Here is a 22,191-nt window from a genome sequence, read left to right on the forward strand (position 1 = left end):
TTAATTTAGTCAAGAAGGTCACTCAATAGATTAACATATGTACACTTGAACATTGGGGATAATATGCCCGTGTATATCATGTCTATCATTTAAAGTTACACACACACTTATCTATCATACAATCTTACTGTTACGGACCAATCTGTTCAAAATAGGGTAAGAGAGGCTGGCATAACCAAATATTGTTCACTAGATTTCTGATGGTGTCTAGCAATTCTGCGGAAGAAAAAAAGAATCATAAAACTGTATCCCAGTGCACTTTTCTCATTCTTTCTTCTTTCTAACAAATATTTGAATAGTTGAGGCAAAGATAGTATAGCTAATATGTGTCTACCTTTAGAACATGGGACCTCAGGTGCCCATCTTCATTTGAGGTTTTTTAAAAATGTCCCTTCTGTTGATATTCTGCATCCAGAATGCATTTTTCTCTCAGCTGCCACTCCACAGGGAATACCAAATAGGCAGCAGCTGAATGATATCCATCACTGCTTCCTGAAGACCAAGAAAGGGGGAAATGGACAGCATGCATTCTGCCTAAAAGGATGTTAGGTAAAAATAGAGTTGTTTATAAAATATGACATTGTCTAATGAAAATGATTATGCCATATTTATGAAAATTGGAATGGTACGACAATTCATATTTTCTTTAGGACACATGTCCTGCTGTAACATTTTGTTTTGTTTTGTTTTTATGGTTTGCTTGTTTGTTTTTTCTTTTGCTTTTTTTTAAAAGAAAAATCTACAAAATGAATTCCTAGAAATCAGGAAGGGTTGGTTTTGCTCTGTTCTTTGACAGGTGAAGCAGACACACTAGGGAGTTTCAAACCCAAATCTACCTACTTAAAAAAAAATCTCAAAATTTCTAATTTAATGTGTCTCAAGAACATTCTTATGTTCTTATTGGTGTTGGTGCCATTAGAATGCAAGATCACAAAATTATTTAATAACCAAAACCACATAAGTTTGGTAGCTTAAGTCATAATTTTCTATATTAAAAACAGTTCTTTGAATTCAGAGATACCTCCTTTTCAAATTAGAAGCTCATTCCACTGTTGGTGAATCAGTTAAATGAATAATTTTATGGTCAAAAAAATTACATAATACACACAAACATTGTATTTTGGTAATCATTCAGTTTAGCAACTAAAAAGTTTCATTACAGTGTCAACATTCAGTGAAACAGAACACTCTGTGGAGTGAATATTTTAGTTAATTTAATACTGGATTCAACATACTATGTGTTTAATCGACTCATCCCAATCTTGGGCAGAGAACAATATTTCATTTTGGGGCTTCTGCAAAAACATAACATTAAAAATAACTCCTGCATTCTGCACCTCCAATATACATAAAAACAAAGCCTCTCCTTAGCTCTCATAGAAGGTAATACTGTCACAAGTAATCACTGTGAAGAAAAATGTAGATCAGTGATTCTGCTAGTACAGTATAATTAGATCTATCTGGAAAGTTTGTTAAACATGCCTATTCCTGAGATGTAGATCCATGGATTATACATTTTTGGCTGTTGGTGCCCAGAAATCTACGTTTTGGCAAATACCCCATCTTTTTGATGTGTAAGTTGCCCTTTGAAAGCCACTCCCACATTATTGAAAGAAGCAACCTAAAAAAATTCTAGTCCTGCTAGTACTGAAAGGAACAGGAAAAACTCAATTTTTAGAAAGTATTCCTTGGTTAAAGTTCAAATTTTCCATTTAAGGGAAATGTACTTTTTCACTTTGCTTTCTTTTGCAGACAAGCTTTCAATTCTATTTTTGCTGAGGAAAGAGAAAGTACCATTTACCTTTGTCTTACTTCTCTGCTGTACCTGGGGTTCCCAGATCCTAGGATCGGAACCTCCAGTCAGTTTTGCCAGTACCATAAAAGAGCAAATAGATCATGCACTGACCCAAGAACTGGTCTCCCTCCATTTCTCATCTCACCCTTGGGAAAAATGTCTCAAGCACCACAACAATCCAAATATAAGAAATTTTTTGAAACTTTATATGAGTGTTGGCTTATCCATATTTAGGTTTAATGAAAAGATTAAATTTGTACATCTACTGTAGTAACTACATTTATTTTTTAAAGATATGGTTTACAATAAAAGTGGATTACATTATGAATACTGTCAATTTTCTTTAAAAAAAACTGACGTTTAAAAGCATCCTTGAATGTGTACTTTTGTAGTAAAATGTTTTGCTCTATTATGTTTGATATACTTAATTTGGAGCAATTAAGATTGTCTCATACCTCATAAATTCAATAAACTTTTGGTTCAAAGTTGTCTTTGGATTTGGTGGATTAATAAAATGACTTTTAGGAATGTTAAAGTGTAAATCATTTTGAACAAGAATTATTTCATTATCTATGAGCTTTAAAGAAGACATGGTAAAACTTGCAGACTGATTCATTAACTGAGAATTGAATTGGATTGGATTGGATTGGATTGGATTGGATTGCTCTCAGGAGAATCTAAAGTTGTGTGAGAATTTAAAATTGGTGCAATGACTTTACAGCAGAAAGAAAACCAACTCCTGAAATGATTTTTGACAAAGTCTGTATCAAATATGCATATACAATGTTTCTTTTTACCATTTTCATAGATTATATGCTAGTCAAGTTCATAAGATGATCTTATGAAAATTAATTAATTAATTACCTTAACAGTGATATCATTCAGTGCTGTTGTTCTGTTCTTTCTGATCTTTTAATTAGGGAGCATTTCCATGCAGAGGTTCCATGAGAGATTGCAAAAGAGTGAGCCCTCATTTAGCCAGCTAACAGAAGGGATGAGAAAAACTATTTGGTGAAACATTCCAAGTTGGAAACAACTTCCTTTTGTAAAACTTCTGCTTCATTGTTGGAAATCCATATAAGAGAAAATAAGAAAAATGTCTTTAATACCATGACTTTTATAATAAATTTAACAAAACAGTTTTGATTAAAAAAACACAACTACTATTATATTACCCTATATGCGTCTATTTCAATCTTTAAGGTTAATGTTGTATGGAATAAAATGAGCATTATGTTTATTATATCTGCTCCCCCACACCATGTGTTTATAAATATAAAATATACCTTCATAGAAAATATTTTAGTAACTAGAATAGAATTGTGCTGTTTTGTTAAACCATTTCTCCCTAGAAAAAGTGTTAATGACATTTTTTCATTGTGTTTTTTTCTTTCTACTCTGTCAGATCAGTATGCATTCTGTCGATATATGATTGACATATTTGTCCATGGGGATTTAAAACCAGGTATTGAAAGCAATTCTTGTAATTGTCTGCTTTAATAGTCTTTGTTTCTAAGATTGTTGGCTTTTTTATGTACTAAACTGTATTTTCATTTTAAAAAAATTGCATAATGCATGTGTAAATCTAGAATAAAACCAATAAAAAAGCTGAAGTAATAACTGGCATTAGGGCCTTGAATTGTACTTTCAGTCACTGCATGCTTGTTGCAAATGAAGTCAGCTGAGAGCTAAAAACATGCTAATATGTTTATATATAAATGCTAATACATTTAATAATATCTTTGAGCAAAACAGTGAATTATTTTGCTCCTTGTGAATGTGGAGGAAAAGACCTATAACAATAAAAATATGATTCTTTTCTTAGTAATGAATGAAAATCATATTGAAATTCATGACTGTTCAAATATTTAATTTTCCTCAAACTTTTAGATTTTCTCACTTAAGTATGAACTTTGTTTAGCTCCTTCAGAGAACTACTGATGGAGACAGTCAGCCATGGAGTTAATAATCAATAGAATGGAGAACCATTTTTGCTAAAAGAATGTATAATCTTGCATACCTTTAATTGTGACCCAGAGGGTAACAGTGTATTCTTCACTGATATTTTAGTTAAGGATGAGTAACCTGATTGCCATTGCTATGACTTCTGCAGATGTAAAACCTTCATGTCAGAAAATGATTGTACGGTGGTAAGGAGGAACTGACTCACAATAGAATAATTGAAGCTGATAGTTTAAAGTAAACTTTATTTTTTAAACTACTTTAGTGAAATTTTTCTAAAATATATTTTTACAGCTCCTGTGTCTTTTAGTGAATATCACATCAAAACTACAGAAAATAAGAAATTCATAAGAACTTGTCCTTCTGGATGTTTTACTAAACATCAGTAGCTAGTTATGTTTCCTTCTGCTTTCTACATTTTTAAGGAGTTTGAAACTGAAATGCAGGGAGTAAACCCTGAAAATTCTGAAAACTCATTTGGCAAAATTGTTTACTGTTTTCATTTTAGTATATCAGCATTGCAAAATTAGATGGGAACTTCGGGAAGGTAGTGTGGTGTAGTGGAAAGAAAGATTTTTGGACACAAACACAAATGTAATTCTTAATTTCATCCTTTTCCAATACTTGACCAAATCATTGAATTCCACCTCCTCTTGAGTGTTTCTGTTTTTCAAACCAGAATCACAGTAACAACCTTGCATTGTTGACAAAGTATCTAGATGATGTGCAACAGAGGTATTATAAGGTTACTCTATTTCTGACATTTCGCCACAGTCGGACAGAGGAATGCCCCATGAAGGTGACTTCTCAATAGCAGTAAACCCTGGTCTCTATATACCATAAAACACATTTTATTTTAAAAAACTGTGTAGTTTTAATTTGAAAAAGCAGAGAGACCAAGAGGGTGAAGAGGAGGGAGAGGGAGAAGGACACAGAAAGGGAAGAGATATTTCACCTTGGTAGCTCACACCCAAGTACACTCAACAGCCAAGGCTGGGTGAGGCCTAAGTCAAGAATTGGGACCTCCAGCCAGTTCTCCTGAATAGGTGGTAGGGGGTCCAAGAACTTGAGCCGGTGCTTCCCAGGAATGCATTACCAGAGTGCTGGATTGGAAGTGGAGGTAGGACCTCCACTTGATTGGAAGTGGAGGTGGGGTAAATAAGTCCACTAACTTTGCAACACGCAGCCCTATGAAATCAATTTAAAGCAAAAGGTTTGCTGCTCATTTTGTTCAACTGTGGTGATTTAAGAAAGTTATCCTCTATAGATACTTTTGCCTATACATGTTCAACTATTTAATTACATATGAGATCAATCTACATTTTTGCTGAGAAATTTTAAAAATGAATAATATGTATATTTCCTTTAAATTTCATTAGTTTTAAAGTTGAATTATCTGAGAAAAATAATATATTCTTTGTGCCACTAAATTTCTTCACAGTAATTACTAATAAAGTCACAGGACACAGAGAACCAGGAATTGTAAAAGTCAATGAAGCTTGCTAGCAGTTTAACTGTCACAATACTAATCATTTATTTCTGAAAATCTAAACCAGATTAATGTCAGAAGTAGTAAGAAAACCATCCCTCCATGAGTTCAAGAGCCCTTTGTTTACGACTACAAGGAGAGATTCTTTCATCGTTAGTGTAGATCTACAAAATTATGTAGTATATCCTTTCCCCTGAAAATAGCCCCCTCAATCTATAGAATTAGATTTTATAGTACCATTTATAGACTCACTCCTTGCTTTCTTATTTCACCGATCGACATTCATTATTTTGAAGGTTTAAGAAATGAAAGAATATTTAGATCAGTATTTCTTGCCCAGGAACTAGGAAGCAGGAAAGGGGAGAAAGGAAGGCTGCATGGTGTGCCTTTTGTTTTATCTAACATACGATATTTCACAATGTACCAAAGAAGCATTCAAGAATATTATCTTTGCCAGTGAGGCCAGAGATATAATAGGATAATAAAACATTAAATGTGATGTACATTTTTATAAATAAGGAATGAGAAAAAATACTTAATCTGAGTGTTTTAATTTAGAGAAAATGCAAGTGATAAGATGTTGACTCTGACTGGCAATTAGAAAACAAAACCGTTCCTGCCAAGCTTATTGCTCTGCATGTATCCACTATTTATAAAACATTTGTGCTTCCATCTGTTTCTGTTGGGGATTAGTGAAACACCTGTTATTGTTTAGCTAAAGTTCATTATTAATTATTGGTAATGAGTTTTTAAAACTACAATTTAGTGTTTCCCTTTGGGATTCAGCATTTCCTTTGTAAAATATCATTGCATGCTCAAAAGCAGCCCAAACTGGAGATCAATTAGAAAAGCCCTGTTGAAATATGCAGACACCCCACCCTAATATTAAATCTCAAGTTTTGTTTTTTATTCCATCAAATAAAATACTTTTAAGATATCTTTAAAGTTTTTTAAGCTAATATTTTGTCAATATATCTAAGGATAATTAAATTGCTCTTTCTGAAATTCTATAATGAATTGTGAATATACATTACCTTATGGTCAGTAATTATCTCCACCTCACAGGGATCATCTTAATAAGCCAGTGCAATTTATAAGAATCAGTTATTTTTGCTATATCCAATTAAAATTATGCTGTACTGCTTCCCTCTATGTTAAATTGAAATAGTAGGAAATTATTTGTAAACTTAAAAAGTACATATGTGCTATGAGAACTATGGTGAGTAGAATAAACATATATCTGTATTTTATAATTTTATAATTTTATGGATTTTAGGGACAGTAAATATTCCCCCTCTCCTGAAATACTTTCTTTGCTGTTGTTTAATGGCCTGACAAGATCTCTTGATTGTGTGGATGATCAACATTATTGAATGTTGTCTTGGTGGCCCATAAACTGCTTTATGGTGAGGGGAGAGAGAGAGAGAGAGGGAGAGAGAGAGGGAGATAGAGATAGAGATAGAGACAGAGATAGAGATGGAGATGGAGATTGAGGTAAAGTGAGAGATGAAGATGGAGATAGTGTGAATGATGGGGATAGAAATGATAGAGATAGGGATGAGAGAGGGAGAGAGAGAGATACTCTCCTGTAGTGGTTGTCTTGAATCTGATAACTCACTTTCCCCCTACAACATAAAATTATCTACTATTCATTTTCTCATGAGAGAATAACTTAGTCTGATCAAAACAGGTATATTCAACACAGAGAATGAGTTTTTAATTTATGATGTTTTTCATTTCTTTAGAAATTGATAATAAAGATGGCCAATGTAAATTCCTTTAGATTTGCTTATCTTTATCAAACTTCCAGTAATTCCAATTTCTTTTTTGATATTTTGCGCCTAAGCATATATTTTTCCTAAGCAGCAGCTATGCCAATAGCTTCATTTATTTGGTGGACACTCTAAAAGAAACCAGGGACTTGCTTGGCATTTTCATATTCTTCTTGATCACTTGCTTCCTGGGCTTAATGAATTGCATGGATTTCTGTGCAATCAACCAAGCTGAAGAAATCACCTGGTTCACAGGCCTCTTTACAATTACTACAGATAAAGAAACCAATTTAAATGTCCAGGACAAAGACCAGGGCTAGTGTGCTTTTCTTGGTGATTTTAGTACTTTTTCCAGCTTTCTTCTATGTGGCTATTATGATTAAAGTTTTATACAAGTTAAAGTTTATCCTTTACAAGTGATCTCACCATTAAAATTCCAGCAACTGTCTAACTTTTATTTAACCCCAGAGTTTATGTCAAGGTAATTTATTCCATTTTCTGTGTCAGTTAAAATTCTCTTGAAATTGAGGGTACTCACCTATCAAAATCTTCTCTGACTATAATAAGGCAATTTTTTTGGCAAACTGTATTTCAATTCTATGGGTCTTAAGTCCATAGCTAGAAAAAACCTCAAGGAATAAGTTGGTACTCTCATTTTAATAAGCTCCTGTTTTCAAACTTTAGCAGTGCTTAACTACGTTTTTGGTTTAATCCCGCTGAGAAGAGGTCAAACATAATTGCACCAAAGCCATTGTTATTTAAAAATTGAATCTAACACACTTTGGAGCTCACTTGGCTGTATTAGAGAAGACTAGGTAAAATTCAGCCTTGTTTTACACTTTTCAAAAAATTTTACTTCATGAAAGGCATAGTTAGGAAAGAATATCTTCACTTAGATTCCAAATATGTGATTATTTTACACAACAAAATCTTTGAGAGTTTTGATGTTTCCTAAGCAATTGTTGAGTTCTTTCAGCAAGTTCTTAGTCCAGAAAAGAGATAATACATAACATTAATAATTGTGTACCTACAGGTAACTTGATATGTAAGCAATACAAATTTAGAAAATGTACATGTTAATTTTAGTTTACTAAGAATAAATAGTTATTTCTGCTGCTACTCTTCCTTCAGTTTCTTCTAGCACTTACTTGGTAGATGCGTAATATTTGACTTTTAAAATCCTTTGGTGTCTTATAAATTTATTGAAAGGAAAAAGTCATCTTTTTAATTTTATAATGGAAAATAGCTTTTTAAAAATATTTATAAACATTAAGTGTAATTCATTTTTTGTTATTTACACATGGCCTATTTATTTATGAATACTGCCTTTACCTTTCTTCAGCAATTGTGCACTTAAAAACCATAAATTTTGGCACATTGTGTAATAAAAAAGTACCATAACCTGCTCATTTAGAAAAATGGGAAGACCCAGGTTCTTGTTATAAACATAGCCTGATAAATTCTTTCCTGTTAAATGGTAACTAAATAAGAAAGTAATTTCTTTTTTGTCCCTTGAAAGGTGTTGTTTCCTTGATTGATTCTTAAATTTGAGAAAATTCATTGTCTTCTGAAGATACATAGTCTAACATTTCAAATGTTTAAAACAATTTCATTTCACCCTAATTATCAGATTCTACTATACTTCTGTTTCCTTTTGCCTTCATCTTCGAATTTATCTAGTAATTGTGAAATATCTTCCTCTGTCACTTTCCTTCTCTTTGCAATTATTAATGGGAAATAAAGTTTCTGAATTCTAAACAGTGTTCAATGAAACTACACTTGGTGTTCTATTACACCATAGGGTGGCTATAATAAACAATAATTTATCATATATACTCATATATGTTTGTAAAAGCTAGAAAAGAGGATTTTGAATGTTATCACCATAAAGATATGATGGATGTTTATGTATCTACCTATCTATCTGTAGATATATCTATCTATCTATACATATACACATTCATATTGATTTGAAGATTACATAATGTATATATCTGTTAGGACTTTCCATGGTTCCCCATAAATATGTCCAATTTTATGCATTTTTTAATACACTGTTAAAATGGTGCTTTCAAGCTTATCTTATACTCTCTTGAATGATTATGCAATATTTTTTTCAAAACAATATGATACCTGAGTAAGGATGCACTAGTGATGATACCCAATTTTATTATGTTTTTAAATGATTTTATCCTCAAGCATTATTGAGGAAAAGTGATGAGTAATAAGGAAAATTTCTTAAGTTGATAAAATGGAAAATACTCATCAGAAAGAAAAATAAGTTCATGAAGGCATCATAATTTACTTTGGACTTTTAAAATTTTCCCGTGATACCAAATGGTATTTTTCTTCACACTTTGAAATACCTATCAGGAAAAAAAAAAGTTAGGAAACAGCAGTCCTTGCAGATAAAATAGCTGAGAAAAAGAGAGAAGAGAGATGGAGAAAGAAAGAAGGAAGGAAGGAAGGAAGGAAGGAAGGAAGGAAGGAAGGAAGGAAGGAAAGAAGGAAGGAAGAAAGGAGAGAGGGAGGGAGGGAAGGAAGGCAGGAAGGAAGGAAAAAAGAAGGAAAAGAAAAGGAGGAAAGAAAACACTTCAAAATCTTGGCTCTAATTAACATTGAGAGCATACTGAAAACCAGTAGAAAAAATACAACGTTGGGGGTCACACAAATCATCTTTTAAGTCTTTTACAAGATAGATTTTTTTGGATCTCAATTTCTTTATAAAATTTTCTTCTTACGGTTGTTAAAATGAGTAAGTGAAACAATATATGGACATTTTCTCCCTTCTCTCTTTTGCTTTCTCATTTAGGATACTTATTTTTTTTTTTTTGCAAAGTGATAGTATTTCTAGTGTGGAAGATCATAGAACATCTTATGAAATACATGAAAATTGAAATAGTACTTAAGATATTGGCAGGATAAGTCTATATAAAACTGACAGTGCAGACAAGACTGAAGTGACAATACTAAGGTACAGCAAGACGAAATCTTGATGTGTTCTTTTGTGAATAATATTTGTTGAGTATTTTCTTTCTGCTAGGCTCTTGAAATAATATCTTACATAACCCCAAAAACCTTGAGAGGATTGCATTATCTTCCCTATTTTATAGCTGAAAGAATGGAGGTACAAAGTATATCATTTACTCAGGACTTGTGGCAGACTAAAACCTAAGTTCAAATGCAGGTCTTTTTTTTTTTTTTTCCTAAATTTCCCATAATTAACACAAAATTTTCTGGCCATGCAGATGCAAGGGACTACAAGGAGTTTGCTTTGGTTGGTGTTCAGTGAGTATAGAAAAGAAACAAGATTGTAAAATTTGCACAGGCTGGTTTAGAGTGAATGGAATGAGGAAGAAAAATTGGCGAAGATCCGAGGAAGGGAAGGAAAGCCTGACCTTTCAAGAAGAGGAGAGAGAATTGGGATTATTTTAAAGAAAGTGATAGAATCATGGGATATATCGAAACCATAGGAGAGGAAAGTAAAAAAAAGCATGCAGAGGTTGTTGATCTGAAGAACCAAGTGAATGTAGATACAAAAGGTGATCTAAATTGCGATATTAAAAATAGATGCAAAATGATTTCTGAAAGATTTCACTCTTACGTACATTTATTTGTCTAAACTTCTCTTAACATCTAGGGTTATTTTGGAACAGTTTTTCCTCCCCCTGTTTTATAGGATTATTTATGGTAAGCTCATAAGGAATCTTCTCTCAATTTGGAGACTTAATAAATTCCTGTGTGTGGGACCAGCACTGTGGCTGGCTTGGCTAATCCTCCACCTGTGGCGCCGGCACCCGGGGGTTCTTGACCTGGTTGGGGCGCCGCGTACTAGTCCCGGTTGCTCCCCTTCCAGTCCAACTCTCTGCTGTGGCCCAGGAAGGTAGGGGAGGATGGCCCAAGTGCTTGTGTCCCTGTACCCACATGGGAGACCGGGAAGAAGTACCCAGCTCCTGGCTTCGGATCGGCTCAGCATGCCGGCCGTAGCGGCCATTAGGGGAGTGAACCAACGCAAGGAAGACCTTTCTCTCTGTCTCTCTCTCACTGTCTATAACTCTCTCTCTGTCTCTCTCTCACACTGTCTAACTCTGCCTGGCAAAAAAAAAAAATAAATAAATAAATAAATAAAAATAAAATAAAATAAAGAAAGAAAATAAAGAAAAGAAATTCCTGTATGCAAAAATCGAAGTTTAATTTTGTATACTCTTAAATAAGTCCATCATATTACAGAAGTCACCATCTAGCAGATAATTAAGATTCAATGATATTAAGCTATACTTTCATTATATTATACCTATTCCTTCACCTCCCTTCACTATCACATAATAATGGTTTCATAAAGTCTGTCCTTCCTTGCTTGAAACTATATTTAGACACACTCGCTTTAATAATACTCCACAGGTTGTATTGGGTAAGAGTGCTCTTTGATCATGCTCCATGAGATGCTTCTTCTTGTCAGCACTCTACTTAAAATCCTTCAAAGATTCTCATCTATGCAAAATACAAGCTCTATATGATTGATCAAGTGTTCTATAATCTGCCATCAAAAACACGTGACTCCTCATTTCTTGATGTTTTCTGATCCATCTTACCTTCTTGCCAGCTTGATATCTTTTTTTTATAAACACAGCAGTTCCACATGCACTACCAAGGGTTCTATTCATTTTCTCTTTCACTCATAAACAAGCATAGCCAGCTCTGCATATTCCTTAGCATTTGGTGAATATTATTAATGGTCCAAGCTCTAGCTCCACATCATCCTCCCCTATGGCAGGGATTCCAAATGCCTCCCTTCTGAAACTTGTAACACACAGAGGCTATGCTATGTAAATCTGATTTCTAAATTTAAGTTTTTTTTTATAGTATTCATTAGTTCTTTTTTACTTTCCAAACAACTTGTTAAAGTTAGGGATTGCCTCTTAGTATTCTACAACCTGCACTACTCTGAGCCTGGGATTACTAGGCACACAAAAGACATTAAAAATTTGTTCTCTGACTTATTTTAGCCACTCTCCCAGCCTCTGCATTTCCACTTCTGATCTCTCCCTTAGATACCACTCCCAAATATCTGTTTACCTTAGAGTTTTGTGTGAAAATTAAAGGAGATAAGGTATGTGAAGGTAACTGTAATGTTCCTTGGTATTTAGCAGCTGCTAAAGAAATAATGTTTTGATTGGGATCTTCACATAGTCTCCCTTCACTATTGGATATTACCTGTGATTTTAAGAATAATTGGGAAAGGGCCAACATTGTGGCATAGCAGGTAAAGTCACTGCCTCCAATGCCAGCATCCCATGTACATTACTGGTTTCTGTCCCACCTGCTCTACATTCAATCCAGCTTCCTGCTAATGGCCTGGGAAAAATAGTGGCCTAAGTGTTTGGTCCTTGCCATCTGTGTGGGAAACCTGGATGTAGCTCCTGGCTCCTGGCTTCAGCTTGACCCAGCCCTGGCCATTGCACATAACTGGGGAAGTGAACCAGTGGATGCAAAATCTCTGTCTCTCCTTCTCTATATATAGCTATGAATTCAAATAAATAAATCAGTATCCTAAGGAAGGAGGACAGAAAGATAATTTGACCAAAGTTTACCAGATTGGATGGGACTTGAGAAGCAGGACACCGAATACATCAACTATCTTTTTTTCACTAGTAGAAGATTTTTAACTCTTTTAGAGACATCTCAGAATTGAAAACATGCGTTTTTCTTCATAATTTATTCTAAACTAAAGCCCAGAGCCTTTGAATCCCTGATTACTTGGTAATGAAATAACTAGTAGTACAACATTCACAGAATGAACTGCAGACCAATTTCAGAGCAAATAAAAGGGAAAACAGTTGGAGCCAGATAATAAATCCAAGGACCAAGAATAAGTTAGGGATGGGAGTTTAGCCTAGTGGTTAAGACATCCATGTCCCACATCAGAGTACCTAGGTTTGAATCCTAGCTCCAGCTCCTGGCTCCAGCTTCCTACCAGTGTGGACAATGGGAGATAGTTGTGATGGGTCCAGTAATGGGATGGGACTCCATCACCCACATGAAGGACTAGAATAGCATTCTTGGCTCCGTAATTCAGTTCTGTCCAAGCTCTGCTCATTGTAAGCATTTGAGGAGCGAGAGAAGTGAATAGGAGCTTTCTCTCTCTCTCCTATCTCTATTTTTCTCTCCCTCTGATTCTCTGCCTCTAAAAAATTAATTTTTGAAAAAGATTGAGAAAAAAAACTATAAAGAAGAATTACTAGTGCCATAAAATAACATATTTATAAGAAAAGTTCAAATGAGCTCAGGAAAGTTACTTAACTCTCATGAAGCTCTTTCCTTACCTCTAAAAGAGATACTAAACATTATAGGATAAATCTATGGTTTAAATCATGCATGTAAATATAGTCTGTAAACAGACTAGGCTATAATCATATTACACATAACAAAAATTATTGAAGTGTTTAGTAGGGATGTTTGTTTCCACATGATTTCTTATATATCTTTCTGATTTAATTATCATCTATCATTTATCATTTTCTCCTAGCAAATGTGTTTTTACTGCCTTGTATACACACTTCCAAGAAACATTTTTAAATCCCCATGCCTCATACATTGCTAGAAACATGATATGCTTGTTGAATTGAATTCATGATATATAGTATTTATCTGAACAAAAAATATATTGGTGATCATCCTGGAGCAGTCTTCTTTACTCATTTATATAAAAAAATCCTGTTATTTTAAAAGATGACCAGTTCTAAGCATTGCAGTAGGACTGTGTAAAGATTTCTTAAAGGAGTTATTGGTATTATCTCTAGAGAGAGAAATTCAGAATTAACAAAGAGTGGTTTGATGCATGCATCAATAAACTGTAGGCAGCATACAGAATTAGGCTAAAGTGAGAGGAAAAAATGGTGCAGAGCCAATGCTTAATTATGGCAGTGCATCCACCCTGTACTTGGCATACCCTCGTGAAAATTGTCTTCCGATTATTTTAAGTCTGAGGAAGCTGTTCAAGATAAATATATCAAATTGTCTTATTTGTTCAAATCAATCCATTAAAGATTCCAGTCACTATAAATAACTGGAGTTTACACAGAAATAGACCCAAATCCTCTGAATGGATATACTTCCACTGATGCTGCCACCATTCTCAGCTTCTTAGAGATAAAATGCTTTAGGTTTTGGGTGAAGGCTGGTTAAGAAGACCTCTGCACTTAGAACAGCGTTTAAATAACTGTACTTTCTCTGGGTCCAGAAAAGAACACAACATTAAACTGTATGCTTACATTTCTCTTACATCCTCAGAATTTTGTCAGCTGCTTTTCTGCAAAGGTGTCAGTTTCTATAGGATTATTTTTGCCAGGAGGGAACTTTCACTACATAGGCCTTTGGCTCTAGCCCTGTCATTATTAATGGCATGGACCTGCTGTCAGACAAGAATCATTTTTCCTTCACAGCTAACCTACTGGGACTATTCAAACCATGTTCTAAAATAGTCTGAAGAGGAATAAATAATACAGAGTAATTTGAATTGCTGCCTGAGAAGCAAGGAAAATTAAGGCTTAATCAAAGAATTATTGAACTAATTAGGTGTTATTTATTAATGTGTCATGTCTTGTAATAATCTTATCTTCCAGTTTATATGCAAGAGTGAGGATTAAAAAAGAACTCTAGTAATTTATGTGAATATATTCCCCCAGTGCTGGTGTAAGATTCATTTGTGTGACTTTAGATGTAGCAGGTTATAAAAAACAGAGAATCTAAGGCTCTTTCTAATCATTCAAATAAGTGCACAGTACTTATACTCTTTCTTGAGCAGGGCATATTTTAAATATGGAAATATTATGTAGGTCCCATAACTATTTAGATATAAAAAATTGACTATTTTGTTTTCAGAGAGAGATCTATTTGTTAAACAAATATTTCCCTGTTATTAATCAGGGTTCTCTAGAAAGACAGAATCAATAGCATATGGATATTTAAAGGGGGATTTATAGGGTAACTGGCTGCTGTGATTGTGGCAACTGAGAAGTCCCAAGATATAGATCACCTGCAGGATAAAGACCCCAGGGTGCCTGTGGCATGGCTCAGTCTAAGTCCATGGGCTTTAGAACCAGGGAAGCTGAGGATGTAACTCTCAATTTGGAGACTAAAGTCTGTATATGAACCAGCAAGGTAGTATAAATTCTGGATCCCAAAAGCAAACAAGTGACATCCAGGGCAGCCATTGATGGTGTCTAAGCTCTGAAAGAGAGAGAGGGGGGAGGAAGAGAGAGAGGGAGAAAATTTACCTCTGGATTTATTGTCTCCAGGCTCCTGACTAATTGATTGTACCCACACACATGGAGGCAGGGTAATGTGGTAATGTCTTTTAGAAAAACTTTCAAAGATAAATTCAAAATAACACTTTTCTAGATGTCTATATTTCCAGATACACTATTTTCCTACACCATTTTTCCCCTGTGTAATTTTTTATTTGTGTGTACAAAGTGAGAACAATAATGACATTTGAAATAGTAAAATAAGCATTACTAAGTGTAGACTATTCCACCAGTTGGTCTGATTTAACACATTTTATAACTTATAGCCCAATATATTTTACATTTTTGATTTTCTAAAATGTTCTATTAACATATAGCAATGCTGTTATTCCTACAGAGTAGCAAAATGATTTCACATTTTTAAAAGGTGTATTTATTTGGTTGAAAGAGTTACAGAGAGAGAGAGAAAGAGGTAGAGACAAAGAGAGATCTTCCACCTTCTGATTCACTCCCCAAATGGCTGCAATGGCCAGAGCTGGGCCAGTTTGAAGCCAGGAGCTTCACATTGCTGTGGGAGCCCAAGGACTTGGGCCATCTTCTGATGCTTTCCTAGGCACATTAGTAGAGAACTGGATTGGAAGTGGAGCAACTGGGACTTGAACTAGTGCCGCCATATAAAATGTCAGCAGCTTTACCAGCTATGCTACAGTACCAGCCCCATGATTTCACATTTGAAGGCAATATATTTGCTAATTTATATCCTCATCAACTTCCAAGTTGATTTGCTCAAAGTTGTATTAATAATTTTCCCAGGAGTTCATGAAGCTCTAATATACACTCAATGTGAATAATCATCATAGGACAAGTTTCTAAGCAGAAGAAGATAGCAATCCAGATGGAGATGATTACAAATGCAACAACACACAACACAAAGCAGCTAGCAGAGAAAAATAAAAGAGAATGCTAATAAAGCACTCAACCACATGATGCACAAGTGTAAGGAGGAGAAAACCACAGTAGTTAGGACAGGTTTAATCAAGGTGAATTCTGTCATGGCTTTCCTTTAGCTTTAGCATGATTGTTAAAATTAACTGCCTACAATGAGTATAGCATTCATTCCTAGGGGATCATGTTTTCATCCAAGGTGGGGAAACACAGTGACAAAATTAGATGCATTTATTTTATTAAGAATAGTCAGAAATCAGTAGTATAGGATAAAAATATTTTCCCATATTGATGTGATCTACAGCAATGTGTTTTCTTGGAGATTAGAATCATTATAATTCAGCATATGTCTTTGGTCATTCACACTTATTTATATCTTGACTTGTAAATGCCCACTGCTATATCTTATTCAATATTTCTGCTTGATTATTGATATACTGCTTCGTGAGAGGAAAAAGTATCACCTACAAACAATTTTCTATTGTAACCATCCACAGTTTAGATAACAAGCATTTATTTACTAGACAAGACTCATTTGTAACAATTAGAATCTGATAGAAAGTAAGTGAAAATAGAAAGAACACCACTATTACAATTTTGAAACATTTGTAAGAAACAAACTAAAGATTTAGTATTCTTTCATTTGATGGTTGCATAAGATGTAAACCTTTTCCATTTTCCATACTTCATAACCATGACTCTGTTAACAATGATATTCTCCCAGAAGAATACTATTTTCTATGTATTTATAAATAGCCACCAAGGAGACATTAGATAAACAGTGTATATTGTTTTAAATGACAGAAAACTATCAATTATACACAATTTAACAAAGGAATAGAGGTTAAATGACTTCAAAATGTCTCATTCTAGTGAGAGTATATTTGTGAATTTAGTTATGTGTAAAGCCTATTAAATAACAGTGATTAACATGCTCCCATTTTATCTTTTCTCTGTAAGATATTTTAAATTAATGTTGTATGCCTGTAATTGAAGAGGTATGGAGTCTTATCATCTTTAGGAATGTATCCTGTTGAAAATTCTCTGCTAAAGGAAAGCCTTAAACTTATTTTTCCCCTCTTGTGATACACTCCAAAACCCAAAACCCAAAGTTTCCTTTTTAATTGACTCCAATATTCTGCTTTAGTGTCTTTTCATATCTCCCGGAATTGCTTGTGAACATGGAATATTTCATGTGTTACAGACAGGGAGGGAGAAAGGGAGGGGGGGAGAGAGAGAGAGAGAGAGAGAGAGAGAGAGATTGATTTTCCTTAAGATTGAAATAAAGGGGACAGAGTGGTTAGGACGGCGGCAACTTCCCTCCCTTTTGCCAAGTCCAACCTGGTGTGGAAATAGCTTAATAGGGTGTTTACAAAGTGCCAGATTGATTTTATTTTAAGAAAAGTTACACTGGCTCTTAAATGCCACACTATACTTAAGTAATTATCCCCTTGCATTTGAGGATAAATAAGAGTAATCTACAGGGGTGAGTATTCTCTGATTCCAGCTCCCTGTTAATGTCCGTTGAGGGATGAAGTAGTTGATAGATCATGTTATTAGGTTCCTGCCATCCACATGGGAGAACTGGATTGAATTCTGGGCCCCTCACTTCAGCCTGGCCTTGTCTTGCCTGCTGTGGGCATTTGAGGGTGAATCAGCAGAGAATATATATCCCTATGTCTCTCTCTCTTTCTCTGTGACTCTTTGCCTTTCAAACAAATAAAAAATAAATTTAAAAAAGGAAATCTATGAAGAGCATTGCTTAGCATAGTGCAGGTGGAGTTGGAGGAATACTCTGGAAGTCCTTTGGAGATTCTGCATCTACTTGGCAGTGACACCATGAGGCCCATGATAAGAAGTTCTAACACATACTAAGTGCTGATGATGTGATCATCTCACTAGCTCTCACCAAACTTTGTAACATGAGTTATGGGGTTATGAACTCTAATCCTAATAGATTAAGAGATTTTTTTAAAAAAAATATTTGTTTATATTTGAAAGGCAGAGTTGCAGAAAAGGGGAGAGGGATGGATGGGGCATGGTGTGGAGTAGATATCTTCCATCCTTGCTTCACTCCCCAAATGGCTCAATGGCCAGGGTTGGGCCAAGCTGAAACCAGGAGCCTGGAAATTCTTCCAGGACTCCCAGATGGATGCAGGAGCCTGAGGACTTGGGCCATCTTTTGCTGCTTTCCCAGGCACATTAGCAGGGAGCTAAATTGGCTGGAGAACATCTGGGACTCAAACCAGAGCCCTTATGGGATACTGGTGTCACAGCTTGCACCACAATGCTGCCCTAACATTAACAGATTTCACATTGGGGAAGATGTACGATCTTCCATCTGCTGGTTCACTCCTCACATGGTTCACTCCCCAAATGGTCACAACAGCCAGGCTGGGCCAAGCCAAAGCCAGGAGCCTGGAACTTCTTCCTAGCCTTCCACATGGGTGCAGGGGACCAATGCTGCCTTCCCAGGTGCATTAGTAGAGAGCTGGAAGAGAAGCAGAGCAGCCAGGATTCAAACCGGGATCCATATGGGATGCCGGCACTGCAGGCAGCCACTTTACCTGCTATGCCACATTGTTGGCCACTGTATATTCTATTTATAAATTCTTTTAGTGCTTTTTATAACTGTAATGGTCTTGCCCCTGGAAATCATCTGTTTCTTTTATTAACTTTCTGTTTGCTATTCCATTTTCCAGTGATTGATAATTATGTATCGCATGATTTTCAGTATTTTGTTAAGTGAGTAAAGTGTGTTGGATTTTCAGAAAGTAATACTGACTATAAATATCAATATAAAATATAAAATATTACATTTTGTCTTGAGAGATATGACACATTAAGTATTCCCCTATTCAGGAATATACCTTGTAATAATTACTAGCTAGTCTTATTAATATTGCTTGTGTGTATAAGAGCAATGAACAACTAAATTAAATGAACAATAAATTATTACTCATTAGTTAGTTGGTACATTAATATATGAGGGAGAAGGGGCTTTCCTACAGAATGAAATATAAAATTATAATTTATTTTATTGAAATTTTTAGATTTTCCTTTTAAATCAGGCATTTCTCATTCTATTCAATTGTGAGTCTCTTTTTTTTTTAGGTTTTAATCTTTTTTTTTAACTTTTATTTAATGAATATAAATTTCCAAAGTACGGCTTATGGATTACAATGGCTTCCCCCCCATATCGTCTCTCCCACCCACATCCCTCCCCTTTCCCACTCCCTCTCCCCTTCCATTCACATGAGGATTCATTTTCGATTCTCTTTATATACAGAAGATCAGTTTAGCATACATTAAGTAAAGATTTCAACAGTTTGCTACCACACAGAAACATAAAGTGAAAAATAATAGATTTTTTAAATGATGATGAAATCGGATCAGACCTATTGTCATGTTTAATCCCAGTGAGAGTCAAGTTGGGAACTGATAATTTCTTCGTGTCACTCCCCCTCTTCGTGGAGGAATGACACTAGACCCTGGCTAGGTTTCCTATTCGAGTCACAGCACCATTATGTCGCTCCCCATCTTAGTGGAGGAACGACACAGGACCCTGCGTTGTTCTTTTGTCTGCTCGGCCCTCCCCGGGTTTGCTGCTGGTTCTTCCCGGGTTGGCTACCGACCCCTCCACCTCCGTGGAAGGGCGGTTCCCCCTGCCACTTTCCCCACTTCCGCGGGGGAGCGGGCACACCGCCTGCTGGCTCTCTCGGGGGCTGCACAGGTGTTCCTTCAGATAGATGTTCCTGATGCATGTTGTCTCTCTCCTCCTTTATAGTCCTCTTCCACCAATCCCAACTCTGCTACCCACACGCCGAGTACGCTGCTCTCCTCCAATCAGGAGCAGGTCCTACAGTTTATTGGTTGAACTGAAGGCAGCTGTGTAGAAGCTGTTTGCTCCTCTCTCAGCGCCATATTGTGGGAGAGCAGATGCATAGAATAAGTCTTAATTCCAGTAACAGTCTAGTCCGAGTTGCTCCCAGTTGCTCCCCACACTTCTTTTTTTTTTTTTTTTTACATAAGATCAGTTTAGTATACATTAAGTAAAGATTTCAACAGTTTGCACCCCCATAGAAACACAAAGCGAAATATACTGTTTGAGTACTCATTATAGCATTAAGTCTCAATGTACAGCACATTAAGGACAGAGATCCTACATGAGGAGTAAGTGCACAGTGACTCCTGTTGTTGACTTTACAAATTGACACTCCTGTTTAAGGCATCAGTAATCTCCCTATGCACCAGTCATCAGTTTCCAAGGCTATGGAAGCCTTTTGAGTTCACCGACTCTTATCTTGTTTAGACAAGGTCATATTCAAAGTGGAGGTTCTCTCCTCCCTTCAGAGAAAGGTACCTCCTTCTTTGAGGACCTGTTCTTTCCACTGGGATCTCACTCACAGAGATCTTTCATTTAGTTTTTGTTTATGTTTTTTTTTTTTTTTTTTTTTTTTTTTTTTTTTTGCTAGAGTGTCTTGGCTTTCCATGCCTGAAATACTCTCATGGGCTTTTCAGCCAGATCGGAATGCCTTTAGGGCTGATTCTGAGGCCAGAGTGCTGTTTAGGACATCCACCATTCTAGGAGTCTGCTGAGTATCTCGCTTCCCATGTTGGATCACTCTCCCCTTTAATTATTCTATCAGTTAGTATTAGCAGGTACTAGACTTGTTTATGTGCTTCCTTTGACTCTTAGTCCTTTCATTTTGATCAATTGTGAACTGAAATTGATCACTTGGACTGGTGAGATGGCATTGGTACATGCCACCTTGAAGGGATTAAATTAGAGTCCCCTGGTATGTTTCTAACTCTACCATTTGGGGCACGTCAGCTTATAAATCAGTTGGGTGTATTTGGCAAATCTTTCAACACATTTAGGTTTCACTGTACTCAGTAAAATTGAAATCATCATCTAGCACTAAAACACAATTTAAATTACATATGTGGATGGAGAATTCCTTTTAGAAAAATTGTAACCACAATTTTACATATTTATGGATTATAGTATGACTGACAATTGCATGTAATGTGTATTGGAATCCAACATTTCCTCTACTTTGACATTGCTTTATGATTTTAAGCTTAGAAGTGCTTTTCCATATTTGTTTATACAGTATATACTAGGTCATCATGAAGTACAGTCTTTTCACTACACTGTTGAACACTAAGGACTTATTCCTTTGATCTAACTTTAACTCAGTAGACATTATGCAAACTCCCTTACCTGACACCACAGTCCCTCCCAGCCTCTAATGGGTAACATTCTGTGTTCACACTGAGGTTTTTTTTTTTTTTTTTTTTTTTTTTTTTTTTTTTTTTTTTTTCCCAGCTTCCACACATCAAAAAGAACATGCAATGTTGCCTTTCTGTGTCTATCTTATTTCATTCACCATGATGTTCTAGATTCCATCCATTTTGTTGCAAATAACAGAATTTTATTCCTTTTAATGACTGAATAAATCCTGATGCATATATATATATATATCACATTTTCTTTGTCCATTCATCTGATAATACACACCTTGGTTGATTCTATATGATGACTACTGTGAATAGTGCTGTTATACATAGGGCAAAGCAGTTCTCTCTCAATGACATGTCATTTGGATATATACCCAATAGAGGGATTATTGGATCATATTTCTAGTTCTTTAAGAAATTTTCATTCTGTTTTCCAGAGTGGCTGCACTATTTGATATTATTACAAGGGTGTATAACATTTCCCCTCTCCTTACATCATGCAATCATTTATTACTCTCTTTTTGATGATAGCCATTTTAATAGGAATGAAGTGATACCTCACTGTAGTTGTAATTTGCTTTTCTTTCCTTGATGGATAGTGATATTGAGCATTTTTCAAATATTTGTTGCTTATTTGTATCTTCTTTCTTGAGAACTATCTATTTGGCCCCTTTTCCCATTTCTTAATTGGGATGTTCATTGCTGTTGTTGAGTTTTTTTTTTTTTTTTTTTTTTTTG

General features: G+C 35.2%; 1 protein-coding gene and 1 long non-coding RNA gene across 3 annotated transcripts in view; one reads left to right on the forward strand and one right to left on the reverse strand.

Annotated features, from left to right (window-relative positions):
- The window catches only part of TRDN (triadin), a gene marked incomplete at its 5' end in the record, with an annotated part of 426,652 nt that overhangs the window by 133,380 nt on the left and 271,081 nt on the right, over positions 1-22,191 (forward strand). The window contains 1 exon segment of the mRNA NM_001082743.1: positions 3,201-3,260. Within this exon segment, the coding sequence (NP_001076212.1) occupies positions 3,201-3,260 (60 nt within the window).
- The window catches only part of LOC149126490 (uncharacterized), a 56,822-nt gene that overhangs the window by 1,589 nt on the left and 33,042 nt on the right, over positions 1-22,191 (reverse strand). For both annotated transcript variants that reach the window (XR_016234506.1, XR_016234505.1), the window contains one exon: positions 2,660-2,777. This is a non-coding gene — a long non-coding RNA (uncharacterized LOC149126490). The remainder of the gene's footprint in view (positions 1-2,659; positions 2,778-22,191) is intronic.

This window comes from Oryctolagus cuniculus, chromosome 5 (genome assembly GCF_051225735.1).
Source record: "Oryctolagus cuniculus isolate XC-2025 breed Fujian yellow rabbit chromosome 5, ASM5122573v1, whole genome shotgun sequence".
Classification (NCBI taxonomy): domain Eukaryota; kingdom Metazoa; phylum Chordata; class Mammalia; order Lagomorpha; family Leporidae; genus Oryctolagus; species Oryctolagus cuniculus.